This window comes from Leucoraja erinacea, chromosome 3 (genome assembly GCF_028641065.1).
Source record: "Leucoraja erinacea ecotype New England chromosome 3, Leri_hhj_1, whole genome shotgun sequence".
Taxonomy (NCBI): domain Eukaryota; kingdom Metazoa; phylum Chordata; class Chondrichthyes; order Rajiformes; family Rajidae; genus Leucoraja; species Leucoraja erinaceus.
Genome location: NC_073379.1, coordinates 78,519,900 through 78,533,158, shown reverse-complemented (window position 1 = coordinate 78,533,158; position 13,259 = coordinate 78,519,900). Strand labels below are relative to the sequence as shown.

Sequence of the window (13,259 nt, the reverse complement as noted above, 5' to 3'; positions counted from 1 at the left end):
GAAAAAAAACCCAACATAAAAAAGTAAAAACAAACGGACTGCAGGCGAGCCGCAGCCGTTTACCAGCGCCGCCACTTCCGGAGCAGCAGTTAATATACAATTGATAAATGAGGACCCCTACTACTTTGATAGTTGGAATCCCATCTGTTAACAATATGTAATTGATATACAAAATGTGTTTTAATTATGATATGTACATGCTTCTAATAAGAATATCATAAAATATATATATATATACTCTAGATTCTCATCACGTGCTTTGTTTCCATGTACATTCACTAGCATTCTCTTCATGACTGAAGTCTTATTTAAATGAAAAATGTTTTAATTATGGTATGTATCAAAGTCTGATAGATTTATAATCCCTATTAAAGGAAAACAAAGCTAGAATAATTAAGATGATATGGATTGTCACCCACAATAACTTACCTCATTGTCTGATTCCACAAGTACTTGATCATATTCACTAAGGGCCACTAAAAACATAATAGATGTCACATTTTCAAAACAGTGAATCCATTTCCTTCGTTCTGATCGCTGACCCCCAACATCGACCATTCTGAAAAATCAATGCAACACCAAATCGTATATGAACTACAGTGCCCTCCATAATGTTTGGAACAAAGACCCATTATTTATTTATTTGCCTCTGTACTCCACAATTTGAGACTTGTAATAGAAAGAAAATCACATGTGGTTAAAGTGCACATTGTCAGATTTTAATAAAGATAATTTGTATACATTTTGGTTTCCCCATGTAAAAATTACAGCAGTGTTTATACATGGTCCCCCCATTTCAGGGCACCATAATGTTTGGGACACAGCAATGTCATGTAAATGAAAGTAGTCATGTTTAGTATTTTGTTGCATATCCTTTGCATGCAATGACTGCTTGAAGTCTGCGATTCATGGACATCACCAGTTGCTGGGTGACTTATCTGGAGATGCTCTGCCAGGCCTGTATTGCAGCCGTCTTTAGCTTATGCTTGTTTAGGGGGGTAGTCTCTTTCAGTTTTCTCTTCAGCATATAAAAGGCATTCTGAATCGGGTGATTGACTTGGCCACTCAAGAATTTACCATTTTTTAGCTTTGAAAAACTTGTTTGTTGCTTCAGCAGTATATTTGGGATCATTGTCTTGCTGTTGAATGAACTGCCGGCCAATGAGTTTTGAGGCATTTGTTTGAGCCTGAGCAGATAGGATTCATAATTCATTATGCTACTGCCATCAGCAATTGTATCATCAATGAAGATTGAGCCAGTACCTTCATCAGCCACACATGCCCAGGCCATAACACCCCCACCACTGTGTTTCACAGATGAGGTGGTATACTTTGGATCTTGGGCAATTCCTTCTCTCCTCCATACTTTGCTCTTGCTATCACTCTGATATAAGTTAATCTTCGTCTCATCTGTCCACAAGACCTTTTTCCATAACTGCGGTCGCTCTTTTAAGTACTACTTGGCAAACTGTAACCTGGCCATCCTATTTTTGGGGATAACCAGTGGTTTGCATCTTGCAGTGTAGCCTCTGTATTTCTGTTCAGGAAGTCTTCTACGGACAGTGGTCATTGACAAATCCACACCCGACTCCTGAAGAGTGTTTCTGATCTGTCGGACAGGTGCTTGGGGATTTTTCTTTATTATAGAGATAATTCTTCTGTCATCATCAGGTGTGGAGGTCTTCCTTGGCCTGCCAGTCCCTTTGCGATTAGTAAGCTCACCAGTCCTCTCTTTCTTCTTCATGATGTTCAGAACAGTTGATTTTGTTAAGCCTAAGGTTTAGCTGATGTCTCTTACAGTTTTATTCTTGTCTCTCAGACTCATAATGGTTTATTTGACTTTCATTGGCACAACTTTGGTCCTCATGTTGATAAACAGCAATAAAAGTTTCCAAAGGTAACAGAAAGACTGGAGGAAAGACTAGATGCTGAGAGCTCTCTTAACCTGCATGAAGGAGGCATTTAAACACACCTGAGCAATTACAAACACCTGTGAAGCCATGTGTCCGAAACATTATGCTGCCCTGAAATGTATAAACACTGCTGTAATTTCTAAAATGTATAAAAATGGCCTTTATTAAAATCTGGCAATGCGCACTTTAACCACATGCGATTTTTTCTATTACAAATTTCAAATTGTGGAGTACAGAGGCAAATAAATAAATGATGGGTCTTTGTCCCAAACATTAAGGAGGATACTGTAGTTCACAACGTCATGAATTTTTTGAATAATTAGTCAGTAAATCTGGCATGCAAAATATAGAATAGTTAATTTCGCATGCAAAAGCTAATAATCATAGAATTACTGAAACAGCTCAGTGGGGGGACAAAAAATCAAATTCAGTTATTGATTTGGCAGAAAAAAATTGATGTACAGTTGAGTAATTTCTCGCTCTTCAACTGATAACATGTCGAAATGCGAAATCATTTATGTTTCATAGAAAATCACTGAAGATTAAACTATCATTTCAGATCACATATGACAAACAGCATACTCAGAATTTGGACAGACTGTGTAAAAGAATCACTTTAAAACATTAAAAATATTAATTTATGAAACATGCACTTGTCATTTTAAACAATTTTCTAATAATAATTTCTAACGATTTTACAAATTTAAAACTCAATGTGCATATGGTAAGTTCTGAAAAATTGAAGCTTTTAGCCCAAATTGCCAAAACTGTTAGTACCGTTTAGTAACTTTCTTCTACCTGAAAATGACGGTTTGCAAGTCGAAAGGGTATTCAATGATCCCTGTTGTTGGGACTCGCACTCTAAGCACATCTTGTTGAGTGGGTAGATAGGTAGGTTCTGATATACGGTCCAAGTCTTTAAGATAGCTACAGACAGGAAGAAACAACAGGAATGCAAAGACTGTGACATTGGAAAAGGAAAACAGGGAGAGGAAAATAGAATGGGGCGGTGATCACCATTCTCCCTGCCTACAGGAGTCCTAGTGAGTTGAGGTAATTTATTTAAGGTGGTAACATTGGACAGTTATTTTCATTCAAGTCTCTTCCTCACCAGATTGTGCCATTTTCCCAAGAACGCAGAGTGCATTTTCCCAGTATTTTGTAATATAGATCTAGTGAAAATTATCAATTCTAAAAAAAATAATTGAACATTATCAATTCTAAAAAAAATAATTGAACATTACATTGAAGGCTAAAATTACACAATGCATATCAATCACTAAGCAATAATGTTTTGCATTTTGCCTTTGATATGTTGCAGTAGTTATTTAGTGATGCAAGTAACTGAGTGGTAATTTATGTCATCATGTTAAACCAGAAAATACTGGGAAGACACAACATCTGCACCTAGGAAATTTACAACAGGCCCCAATCAGTACCTGAGGATTATATTCTCCAGATCAAATGGATACTCAATGATGCCAGTTGTGGGCACTCGAACACGCAGCACATCCTGTTGAGTTGGCAGATAATCAGGTGCTGCAATACGATCAGTGCACTAAGGTAGCTGTGAAATAAGAAAGAAAATTAAATATAATGCATCGGCCCCTCTAATGGAGTGCCTCGATTTATTTATGGAAAGCAAATTATGAAAAGATTCAGCAAAAATTAAAGCAGATATATTAAAATTTCTCTTAAAATTAATGAGCCTATCTCTCTTGGCTCTGGTGCTGAGGGGATGCATTATTTTTGTTCCATTTTCAGAACATCATTCTATCTGAGCCATTGAGCTGGAGATTGGCCAATTGATAATAGTTGTTCCTTTGGGGTAACATGCTCAAAGTTGAATGAAAAGTTAGCAAGTTCAGTGGATTGAATACAAAAATTGAATCAGGCACACCAGGGTGTACAGCTGGGTGACAGTTGCACTGTCAGAGGTACGTACCATCCTTCAGATGAGATGTTAATCAAGGCATCAAAAGCTTTCTCAGTTCAGTATAAAAAATTCCACAGAACATTTTCAAGATAGTAAGTACAGGGGAATTGATCACAGCAGTTTGTCTAATTATTACCCCCAATAAAGGACATTAAAATAAATTATCAGAACAATAAAATATTGTTGTTTATGGGAACTGGGAACGTGTAAAATTTACTCCTGCCTTTGCCACATAACAATACTTCAAATATACTTCTTGTCCAGGTCATAAATGCCTGTACGTTTTTTTAATCACTTATTAGTTAAAAGACAGAACTAATTATTAGTAAATCAAAAAATATCCAAATTCTGTGTATGCTAACAAATTTGTTCAGAAATTGCTTTTCAGTGAAATGTACTGCTTTATCATATCATATCAGCACTTGGTCTAGTAACTATTAAAACTCTGATCTTGGATGTGTATTTATTTGTGTGTGCGTGCGTGTGTTTGTTCGTGTGTAATCACATCTTCTCGAAAAAACTACATGCTAACGGTAAATTTTTACATATTCCGGTAGAGATTGTTTCCGTGCAGTCCAAAGTCACCCTATCTGAGTTTTATTACTCGAGTTATTAATGAAAATGTTTAAAAATACTTTGAATTTAAAATGTTTTTTGTTTAAAATCATTCCTGAGCTTCCAACACACTTTGATACAAAGTTGCAGGAACACTAGGAGTAACACTCTGAACTTATCAGCTCAATGGCATCTCCCGACAACTGCAACTATGTTGCCAATAGACAATAGGTGCAGGAGTAGGCCATTCGGCCCCTCGAGCCAGCACCGCCATTCAATGTGATCATGGCTGATCATAGCCATCATAGCTCCTGGCAGGACAGGAGGGGGAGGGTCAATTGGTATTGCAATTGGGGATTGATATTTTTTATTTCAACTCCAGTGCTGGGGGAGGCTCAGGAGCTATGATCTATGCTGAGGAGTGCTCGAATCTTACATTCGGCAACGGGTTGAGTTGGAGGACCTCACCTCCCGTGGGGGGTACGGGCAGGGGACGGGTGCGTTGGGGGAGCAGACCCAACGGGTCTGCACTTGGTCCAGTCTTCTATAAACATACATTTCAGGCTTGAAGCATAATGCAAATTGGTAGCTCAGCTCTCAGACTGACAAGAATTCAAAGCACAATTTGCATTGGGATTCTTTGGACTCCCACATATAATAATTATAGCATTAAATGATGTAGCTCATTGTTTCCTTCATCAGTTTTTTAATGCCAGTTTGATATTTGTTGGCATACATCACTGAAATATTTAACTGTTAAATTCCATTGATGACAATTGCCGTTTTAATAGTGAGTCGTGCCACTGAATCTTGGAGGTGTACTTGCAACAAGCAATTACCAAACTTACCAGATACTTTATCTCCATAAAAAGCCAATGTAGAATAGAAAGTTGAAGGAACATTAAGGAAATAGTAGTAAGATAAATTAAAGTCTGAGACCTCAGAAAGTTATTAGATTTCTCGACTTAACAATTTGGCTTGGCTTCATCAGTTGGGGCATTGAGCTTAAGAATCAGAAAGTCATGCTGCAGCATTATTGGGCTTTGGTTAAGCCACATTTGGAGTAGTGCTTGCAGTTCTAGTTGCTCCATTTGCTTTGGTTGAATGCATTTGGAGTAGTGCGTTCAGTTCAGGTTGCCCCATTATAGGAAGGATGTGGAGGCTTTGAAGAGGGTGTTGAAGAGGTTTACCAGGATATTATAATGTAATGAAAAGGAACTGCAGATGCGGGTTTATAGCAAAGATAAACGCAAGATTAAAGAATGGTCCCAACCTGAAACCTGTCAATTTTCTCGAGGAATGTTGCCTGATCCGTTGACTTACTCCAGCATTTTGTGTCTATCTGAGGAGATACAAACAATCTTCCTGATGTACTCGTGGCCAGATGATCTGGGGTGACGAAGGAACGGAAGGAAATCCATATTATGCAGGAAATTATGTTGGGTAAACGGATTGGACTGAAGGCTGATAAATTCCCAAGGCCTGATGGTCTGCATTCCAGGGTACTTAAGGAAGTGGCTCTAGAAATCGTGGACGCATTGGTGATAATTTTCAAAAGTTCTATAGATTCAGGATCAGTCCCTGTGGATTGGAGGGTAGCTAATGTTATCCCACTTTTTAAGTAAGGCGGAAGAGAGAAAACAGGGAATTATAGACCAGTTAGCCTGACATCGGCGGTGGGGAAGATGCTGGAGTCAATCCTAAAAGATGAAATAGCGGCACATTTGGATAGCAGTGACAGGATCGGTCAGTCAGCATGGATTTACGAAGGGGAAATCGTGCTTGATTAATCTGCTTGGAATTTTTTGAGGATGTAACTAGGAAAATGGACAAGGGAGAGCCAGTGGATGTAGTATACCTGGACTTCCAGAAAGCATTCGATAAGGTCCCACAGAGGAGATAAGTGGGCAAAATTAGGGCACATGGTATTGGGGGTAGAGTGCTGACATGGATAGAAAATTGGTTGGCAGACAAGAAATGCGGAGTAGGGATTAACGGGTCCCTTTCAGAATGGCAGGCAGTGACTAGTGGGATACCGCGTGGCTCGGTGCAGTTATTTACAATATATATTAATGATTTAGATGAAGGGATTACAAGTAACATTAGCAAATTTGCAGATGACACAAAGATGGGTGGCAGTGTGAACTGTGAGGAGGATGCTATGAGAATGCAGGGTGACTTGGACAGGTTGGGTGAGTGGGCAGATGCATGGCAAATGTAGGTTAATGTGAGGTTATCCACTTTGGTAGCAAAAACAGGAAGGCAGATTATTATCTAAATGGTGTCAAGTTGGGAAAAGGGGAAGTACAACGAGATCTGGGGGTTCTTGTTCATCAGTCAATGAAAGCAGGTACAGCAGGCAGTGAAGAAAGCGAATAGCATCTTGGTCTTCATAATAAGAGGAATTGAGTATAGGAGCAAGGAGGTCCTTCTGCAGTTGTACATGGCCTTAGTGAGGCCACACCTGGAATATTGTGTACAGGTTTGGTCTCCGAGTTTGAGGAAGGACATTCTTGCTATTGAGGGAGTGCAGCGTAGGTTCACAAGGTTAATTCCCGGGATAGCAGGACTGCCATATGCTGAGAGAATGGAGTGGCTGGGCTTGTATACTCTGGAGTTTAGAAGGATGAGAGGTGATCTTATTGAAGCATATAAGATTATTAAGGGTTTGGACACGCTAGAGGCGGGAAACATGTTCCCAGTGTTGGGAAAATCCAGAACCAGGGGCCACAGTTTAAGAATAAGGGATAAGCCATTTGAGGAAACACATTTTCACACAGAGAGTTGCGAGTCTGTGGAATTCTCTGCCTTAGAGGGCAGCGGAGGCCGGATCTCTGGATACTTTCAAGTGAGCCAGATAGGGCTCTTAAAGATAGCGGAGTTAGGTGATATGGGGAGACGGCAGGAACGGGGTACTGATTGTGTATGATCAGCCATGATCTCATTGAATGGTGGTGCTGGCTCGAAGAGCGGAATGACTTACTCCTGCACCTACTGTCTATTTACCAGGATGCTGCCTGGATTAGAGGGTATTAGCAATAAGGAAAGGTTGGCTTTATTTTCTACGGAGCATTGGAGGTCGAGGGATACCTGATGGAAATATTAAAAAAGGATGAGAGGCATAGATGGGGTAGACAGTCAGAACCTTTATCCCAGGGTGGGCAGGTCCAAGAATGGAAAGCATAGCTTTAAGGAGAGTGGGGCAAAGTTTAAAGGAGATGTATGGGTCACATCTGGTAGGTGCCTGGCACTTGCTTCCAATGGTGATAGTGGAGTCAAAAACAATAGACCAGGCCTTTAGATAGACACATAGATTGGCAGGGAATGGAAACGTATGGATAACATACAGGCAAAGGGGATTAGTTTAATTTGGCATCATGTTTTTCAGTCGTTATGGCCAAAAGGCCTGTTCTTGTGCTATACTGTCCTATGTAATATGAAACCACTGCTCAGATTATTTATCAGATCTATGTGCCATGTATGAATAAAATAAATAAAATGAATAAAAGAATGAAATGAACGAAACTTAAAAAGGTCACTGAAGATGTATCTTCTGAATAGCAGCAGACGGTGTTCTCTTCATTACTTTGTCCGAGGAAATGACAGATTTTTAAAATTATATCAGGGAGATGAAATACACAAGCTTTCTTAATTCTACCAATCAAAGACGAAATGGGGGAAGGAAAGCTCAAGAATGGACAACAGAGTAAGGTCAGGGTCAATTGCGAGTGGTGCGAGGGAGGAAGTGAATACGGAGGTCAAAGTGCTGTATATGAATGCGCAAAGTATAAGGAATAAAGTGGACGAGCTTGAGGCTCGGTTAGAAACTGGCAAGTATGATGTTGTGGGAATTACTGAGACATATCTGCAAGAGGGCCAGGGCTGGGAACTAAATATTCAAGGGTATACCTCCTATCGAAAAGACAGGCAGGTGGGCAGAGGGGGTGGGGTTAACCAGTTGGTGAGGAATGAAATTCAGTCCCTTGCAAGGGGTGACATTGAAACAGGAGTTGTGGAGACAGTATGGATAGAACTAAGGAATTGTAAGGGTAAAAATACCCTAATGGGACTAATCTACAGGCCCCCAAATGGTAGCCTGGACATAGGGCGCGTTGAATCAGTTACAATTGGCATGTAGTAAAAGTAATGCTGTGGTTGTTATGGGAGATTTCAACATGCAGGTAGACTGGTTGGTACTGGATCCCAAGAAAGGGACTTTGTAGAGTGCCTTAGTGATGGATTCTTTGATCAGCTTGTATTGCAGCCTACCAGGGAGAAGGCAATTCTGGATTTAGTGTTATGTAATGAACTGGATTTGATAAAGGACCTCGAGGTTAATGAGCCATTAGGAGGCAGTGACCATAACATGGTCAGGTTTAATCTACAATTGGAGAGGGAGAAGAGTAGATTGGAGGTGTCAGTGTTGCAGTTGAATAAAGGGGACTATGGGGTCATGAGGAAGGAGCTGGCCAAAGTTGACTGGAAAGATACACCAGCAGGGATGACAGTGGAACAATAATGGCAGGTGTTTCTAGGAATAATACAAAAGGTGCAGGATCAGTTCATTCCAAGGAGGAAGGAAGATTCCAAGGGGAGAAAGGGACGATCATGGCTGACAAGGGACGTCAGGGACAATATAAAAATTAAAGTGAAGAAGTACAACATAGCAAAGATGAGCGGGAAGCAAGAGGATTGGGTAAAAAGACAATACGGGGAGAAAAGATGAGGTACGAAGGTAAGCCAGCCAAGAATATAAAGCACGATAGTAAAAGCTTCTTTAAGTATGTGAAGTGGAAACAATTAGTTAAGACCAAAGTTGGACCCTTGAAGACCGAAAAAGGTGAATTTATTATGGGGAACAAGGAAATGGCAGATGAGTTGAGCAGGTACTTTGGATCTGTCTTCACGAACGAGGCCAAAAACAATCTTCCTGGTCTAGTAGTGGCCAGAGGATCTGGGGTGACAGGAACTGAAAGAAATCCACATTAGTCAGGAAATGGTGTTGGATAGACTGATGGGACTGAAGGCTGATAAATCCCCAGTGCCTGATGGTCTGCATCCCAGGGTACTTAAGGAAGTGGCTCTAGAAATCGTGGATGCATTGGTGATAATTTTCCACTGTTCTATAGATTCAGGATCAGTTCTTGTGGATTGGAGGGTAGCTAATGTTATCCCACTTTTTAAGAAAGGCGGGAGAGAGAAAACAGGGAATTATAGACCAGTTAGTCTGACATCGGTGGTGGGGAAGATGCTGGAGTCAATTATAAAAGATGAAATAGCCGAACATTTGGTTAGCAGTAACAGGATCGGTCTGAGTCAGCATGGATTTACGAAGGGAAAATCATGCTTGACTAATCTTCTGGAATTTTTTGAAGATGTAACTAGGAAAATGGACAAGAGAGAGCCAGTGGATGTAGTGTACCTGGACTTTCAGAAAGCATTTGATAAGGCCCCACATAGGAGATTAGTGGGCAAAATGAGGGCACATGGTATTGGGGGTAGAGTGCTGACATGGATAGAGAAGTGGTTGGCAGACAGGAAACAAAGAGTAGGGATTAACGGGTCCCTTTCATAATGGCAGGCAGTGACTATTTAAGAGGGAGTTAGATGTGGCCCTTGTGGCTAAGAGGATCAGTTTCCATCACATCCTCTCTCATTCTTCTAAATGGAGAGATGGCAGGTACAGTGTACTGAGTTGAATGATCAGCCATGATCGTATTGAATGGCGGTGCAGGCTCGAAGGGCCGAATGGCCTACTCCTGCACCAATTTTCTATGTGTCTATGTTTGGGACAAAGACCCATCATTTATTTATTTGCCTCTGGTACTCCACAATTTCAGATTCAGATTCAGATTCAACTTTAATTGTCATTGTCAGTGTACAGTACAGAGACAACAAAATGCATTTAGCATCTCCCTGGAAGAGCAACATAGAATATGATTTCAATAAATAAATCTATTTACATGCATACAGTCATAGACTTCTTTTTTACGGGGGGAGGAGTGTCCGGGGGGGGGGGCGATTGGCAGTCACCGAGGTATATTGTTGAATAGTGTGACAGCCGCAGAGAAGAAGCTGTTCCTGGACCTACTGGTCCAGCAACGGAGAGACCTGTAGCGCCTCCCGGATGGTAGGAGGGTAAATAGTCCATGGTTGGGGTGAGAGCCGTCCTTGGCGATGCTGAGCGCCCTCCGCAGACAACGCTTGCTTTGGACAGACTCAATGGAGGGGAACCGGTGATGCGTTGGGCAATTTTCACCATCCCCTGCAGTGCTTTCCGGTCGGAGACAGAGCAGTTACCATACCATACTGTGATACAGTTGGTAAGGATGCTCTCGATTGAGCATTTGAGATTTGTATTAGAAAAAGTCACATGTGGTTAAAGTGCACATTGTCAGATTTTAATAAAGGCCACTTTTATACATTTTGGTTTCACCATGTAAAAAATACAGCAGTGTTTATACATAGTCCCCCCATTTCAGGGCACCATAATGTTTGGGACACAGCGTTGTTATGTATATGAAAGTAGTCACGTTTAGTATTTTGTTGCATATCCTTTGCATACAATGATGCTTGAAGTCTGCGATTCATGGACATCACCAGTTGCTGGGTGTCTGCTCTGGTGATGCATTGCAGCCATCTTTAGCATGCTTGTTTTGGGGGGCTAGTCCCCTTCAGTTTTCTCTTCAACAAATAAAAGGCATGTTCAATTGGGTTCAGATCGGGTGATTGACTTGGCCACTCAAGAATTTACCATTTTTTAAGCTTTGATAAAACTCCTTTGTTGCCTTAGCAGTATGTTTGGGATCATTGACTTGCTGTAGAATGAACTGCCGGCCAATGAGTTTTGAGGCATTTGTTTGAACTTGAGCAGATAGGATGTGTCCATACACTTCAGAATTCATTATGCTACTGCCATCAGCAGTTGTATCATCAATGACGATAAGTGAGCCAGTACCTTCAGCAGCCATACATGCCCAGGCCATAACACCCCCACCACCGTGTTTCACAGATGAGGTGGTAGGCTTTGGACCTTGGGCAGTTCCTTCTCTCCTCCATACTTTGCTCTTGTTATCACTCTGATATGTTAATCTTCGTCTCATCTGTCCACAACACCTTTTTCCAGAACTGTGGTTGCTCTTTCAAGTACTTCTTGGCAAACTGGCCATTTGTACTAACCTGGCCATCCTATTTGTGTGGTTTGCATCTTGCAGTGTAGTCTCTGTATTTCTGTTCATGAAGTCTTCTGCGGACAGTGGTCATTGACAAATCCACACCTGACTCCTGAAGAGTGTTTCTGATCTGATGGACAGGTGTTTGGGGATTTTTCTTTATTATTGAAAGAATTCTGCTGTCATCAGCTGTGGAGGTCTTCCTTGGCCTGCCAGTCCCTTTGCAATTAGTGAGCTCACCAGTGCTCTCTTTCTTCTTAATGATGTTCCAAACAGTTGATTTTGATAAGCCTAAGGTTTGGCTGATGTCTCTAATAGTTTTATTCCTGTTTCTCAATCTCATAATGGCTTCTTTGACTTTCATTGACACAGTTTTGGTCCTCATGTTGATAAACAGCAATAACAGTTTCAAAAGGTGATGGAAAGACTGGAGGAAAGACTAGATGCTGAGAGGTCTCTTATACCTGCATTGAGGAGGCATTTAAACACAGCTGAGCAATTACAAACACCTGTGAAGCCATGTGTCCCATACATTATGGTGCCCTGAAATGGGTGGACTACGTATAAACACAGCTGTAATTTCCACATCGTGAAACCAACATGTATAAAAATGGTCTTTAATAAAATCTGACAATGTGCACTTTAACCACATGTGATTTTGTTTCTATTACAAATCTCAAATTGTGGAGTACAGAACCAGATAAATAAATGATGGGTCTTTGTTCAAACATTATGGAGGGTACTGTGAGTGTAAATCGTCCCTAGTGTGTGTAGGATAGTGTTAATGTGCGTGGTCGCTAGTTGGTGCGGACTCGATGGGCCGAAGGGCCGGTTTCCGCGCTGTATCTCTAAACTATCTCTAAACATCTCTAAACTATCTCTAAACATTGCAGAGAGTGGTGAAAATTGCCCAATGCATCACCGGTTCCACGCTCCCCTCCATTGAGTCTGTCCAAAGCAAGCGCTGTTGCGGAGGGGCGCTCGCTGACTGCTCTCATGGACTGTTTACCCTCCTACCATCCGGGAGGCGCTACAGGTCTCTCCGTTGCCGAACCACAGGTCGAGGAACAGCTTCTTTCCGGCGGCTGTCACTCTACTAAACAACGTACCTCAGTGACTGCCAATCACCCCCCCCGGACACTTATTATTTTTTTTATTCAAATCGTTTGCTATGTCGCTCTTCAAGGGAGATGCTAAATGCATTTCGTTGTCTCTGTACTGTACACTGACAATGACAATTAAAATTGAATCTGAATCTGAATCTGAATCTAAACTCCAAACTACAGTACATTTTCGATTAACTAGTTTAAAAAAAAGTAATGTTTTTCCTTAGAGAAGGAGACCAATACTATACCCAATATCAAAGGTGTGGCCTCATCTTAATGACTTAATCTTCCCTACTTTTGTATTTGTTGTACCTCTTCCTTGCAATAACGAGTCAAATTCTGCTGGCTATCGAATTACCATGACTGGCGACTGGGCTTCTATGAATTATGTACTAAGCCACCTAGATTCCTCGATATGTCAGAGTCTCTCTCTCATCCATATTGTCCCCACTACAACATATACTTTCTCATTTTCCACAACGTACTCCATTGCCAAATCTTTACTCACTTACTTAACCTCCTTTGTCTCCTTATGTTCTCTTCCCAAGTTACTTTCCAACCTAGTTTTACACATCAG

At 41.0% G+C, this 13,259-nt stretch overlaps 1 protein-coding gene across 1 annotated transcript in view; it reads right to left on the bottom strand.

The window, feature by feature from the left end:
- LOC129695757 (guanine nucleotide-binding protein G(q) subunit alpha) overlaps positions 1-13,259 on the bottom strand; it is a 162,335-nt gene that overhangs the window by 15,489 nt on the left and 133,587 nt on the right. The window contains exons 4-5 of the mRNA XM_055633030.1: positions 2,712-2,840; positions 430-559 (exon numbers count right to left, since the gene is read on the bottom strand). Of these exons, the coding sequence (XP_055489005.1) occupies positions 430-559; positions 2,712-2,840 (259 nt within the window). The remainder of the gene's footprint in view (positions 1-429; positions 560-2,711; positions 2,841-13,259) is intronic.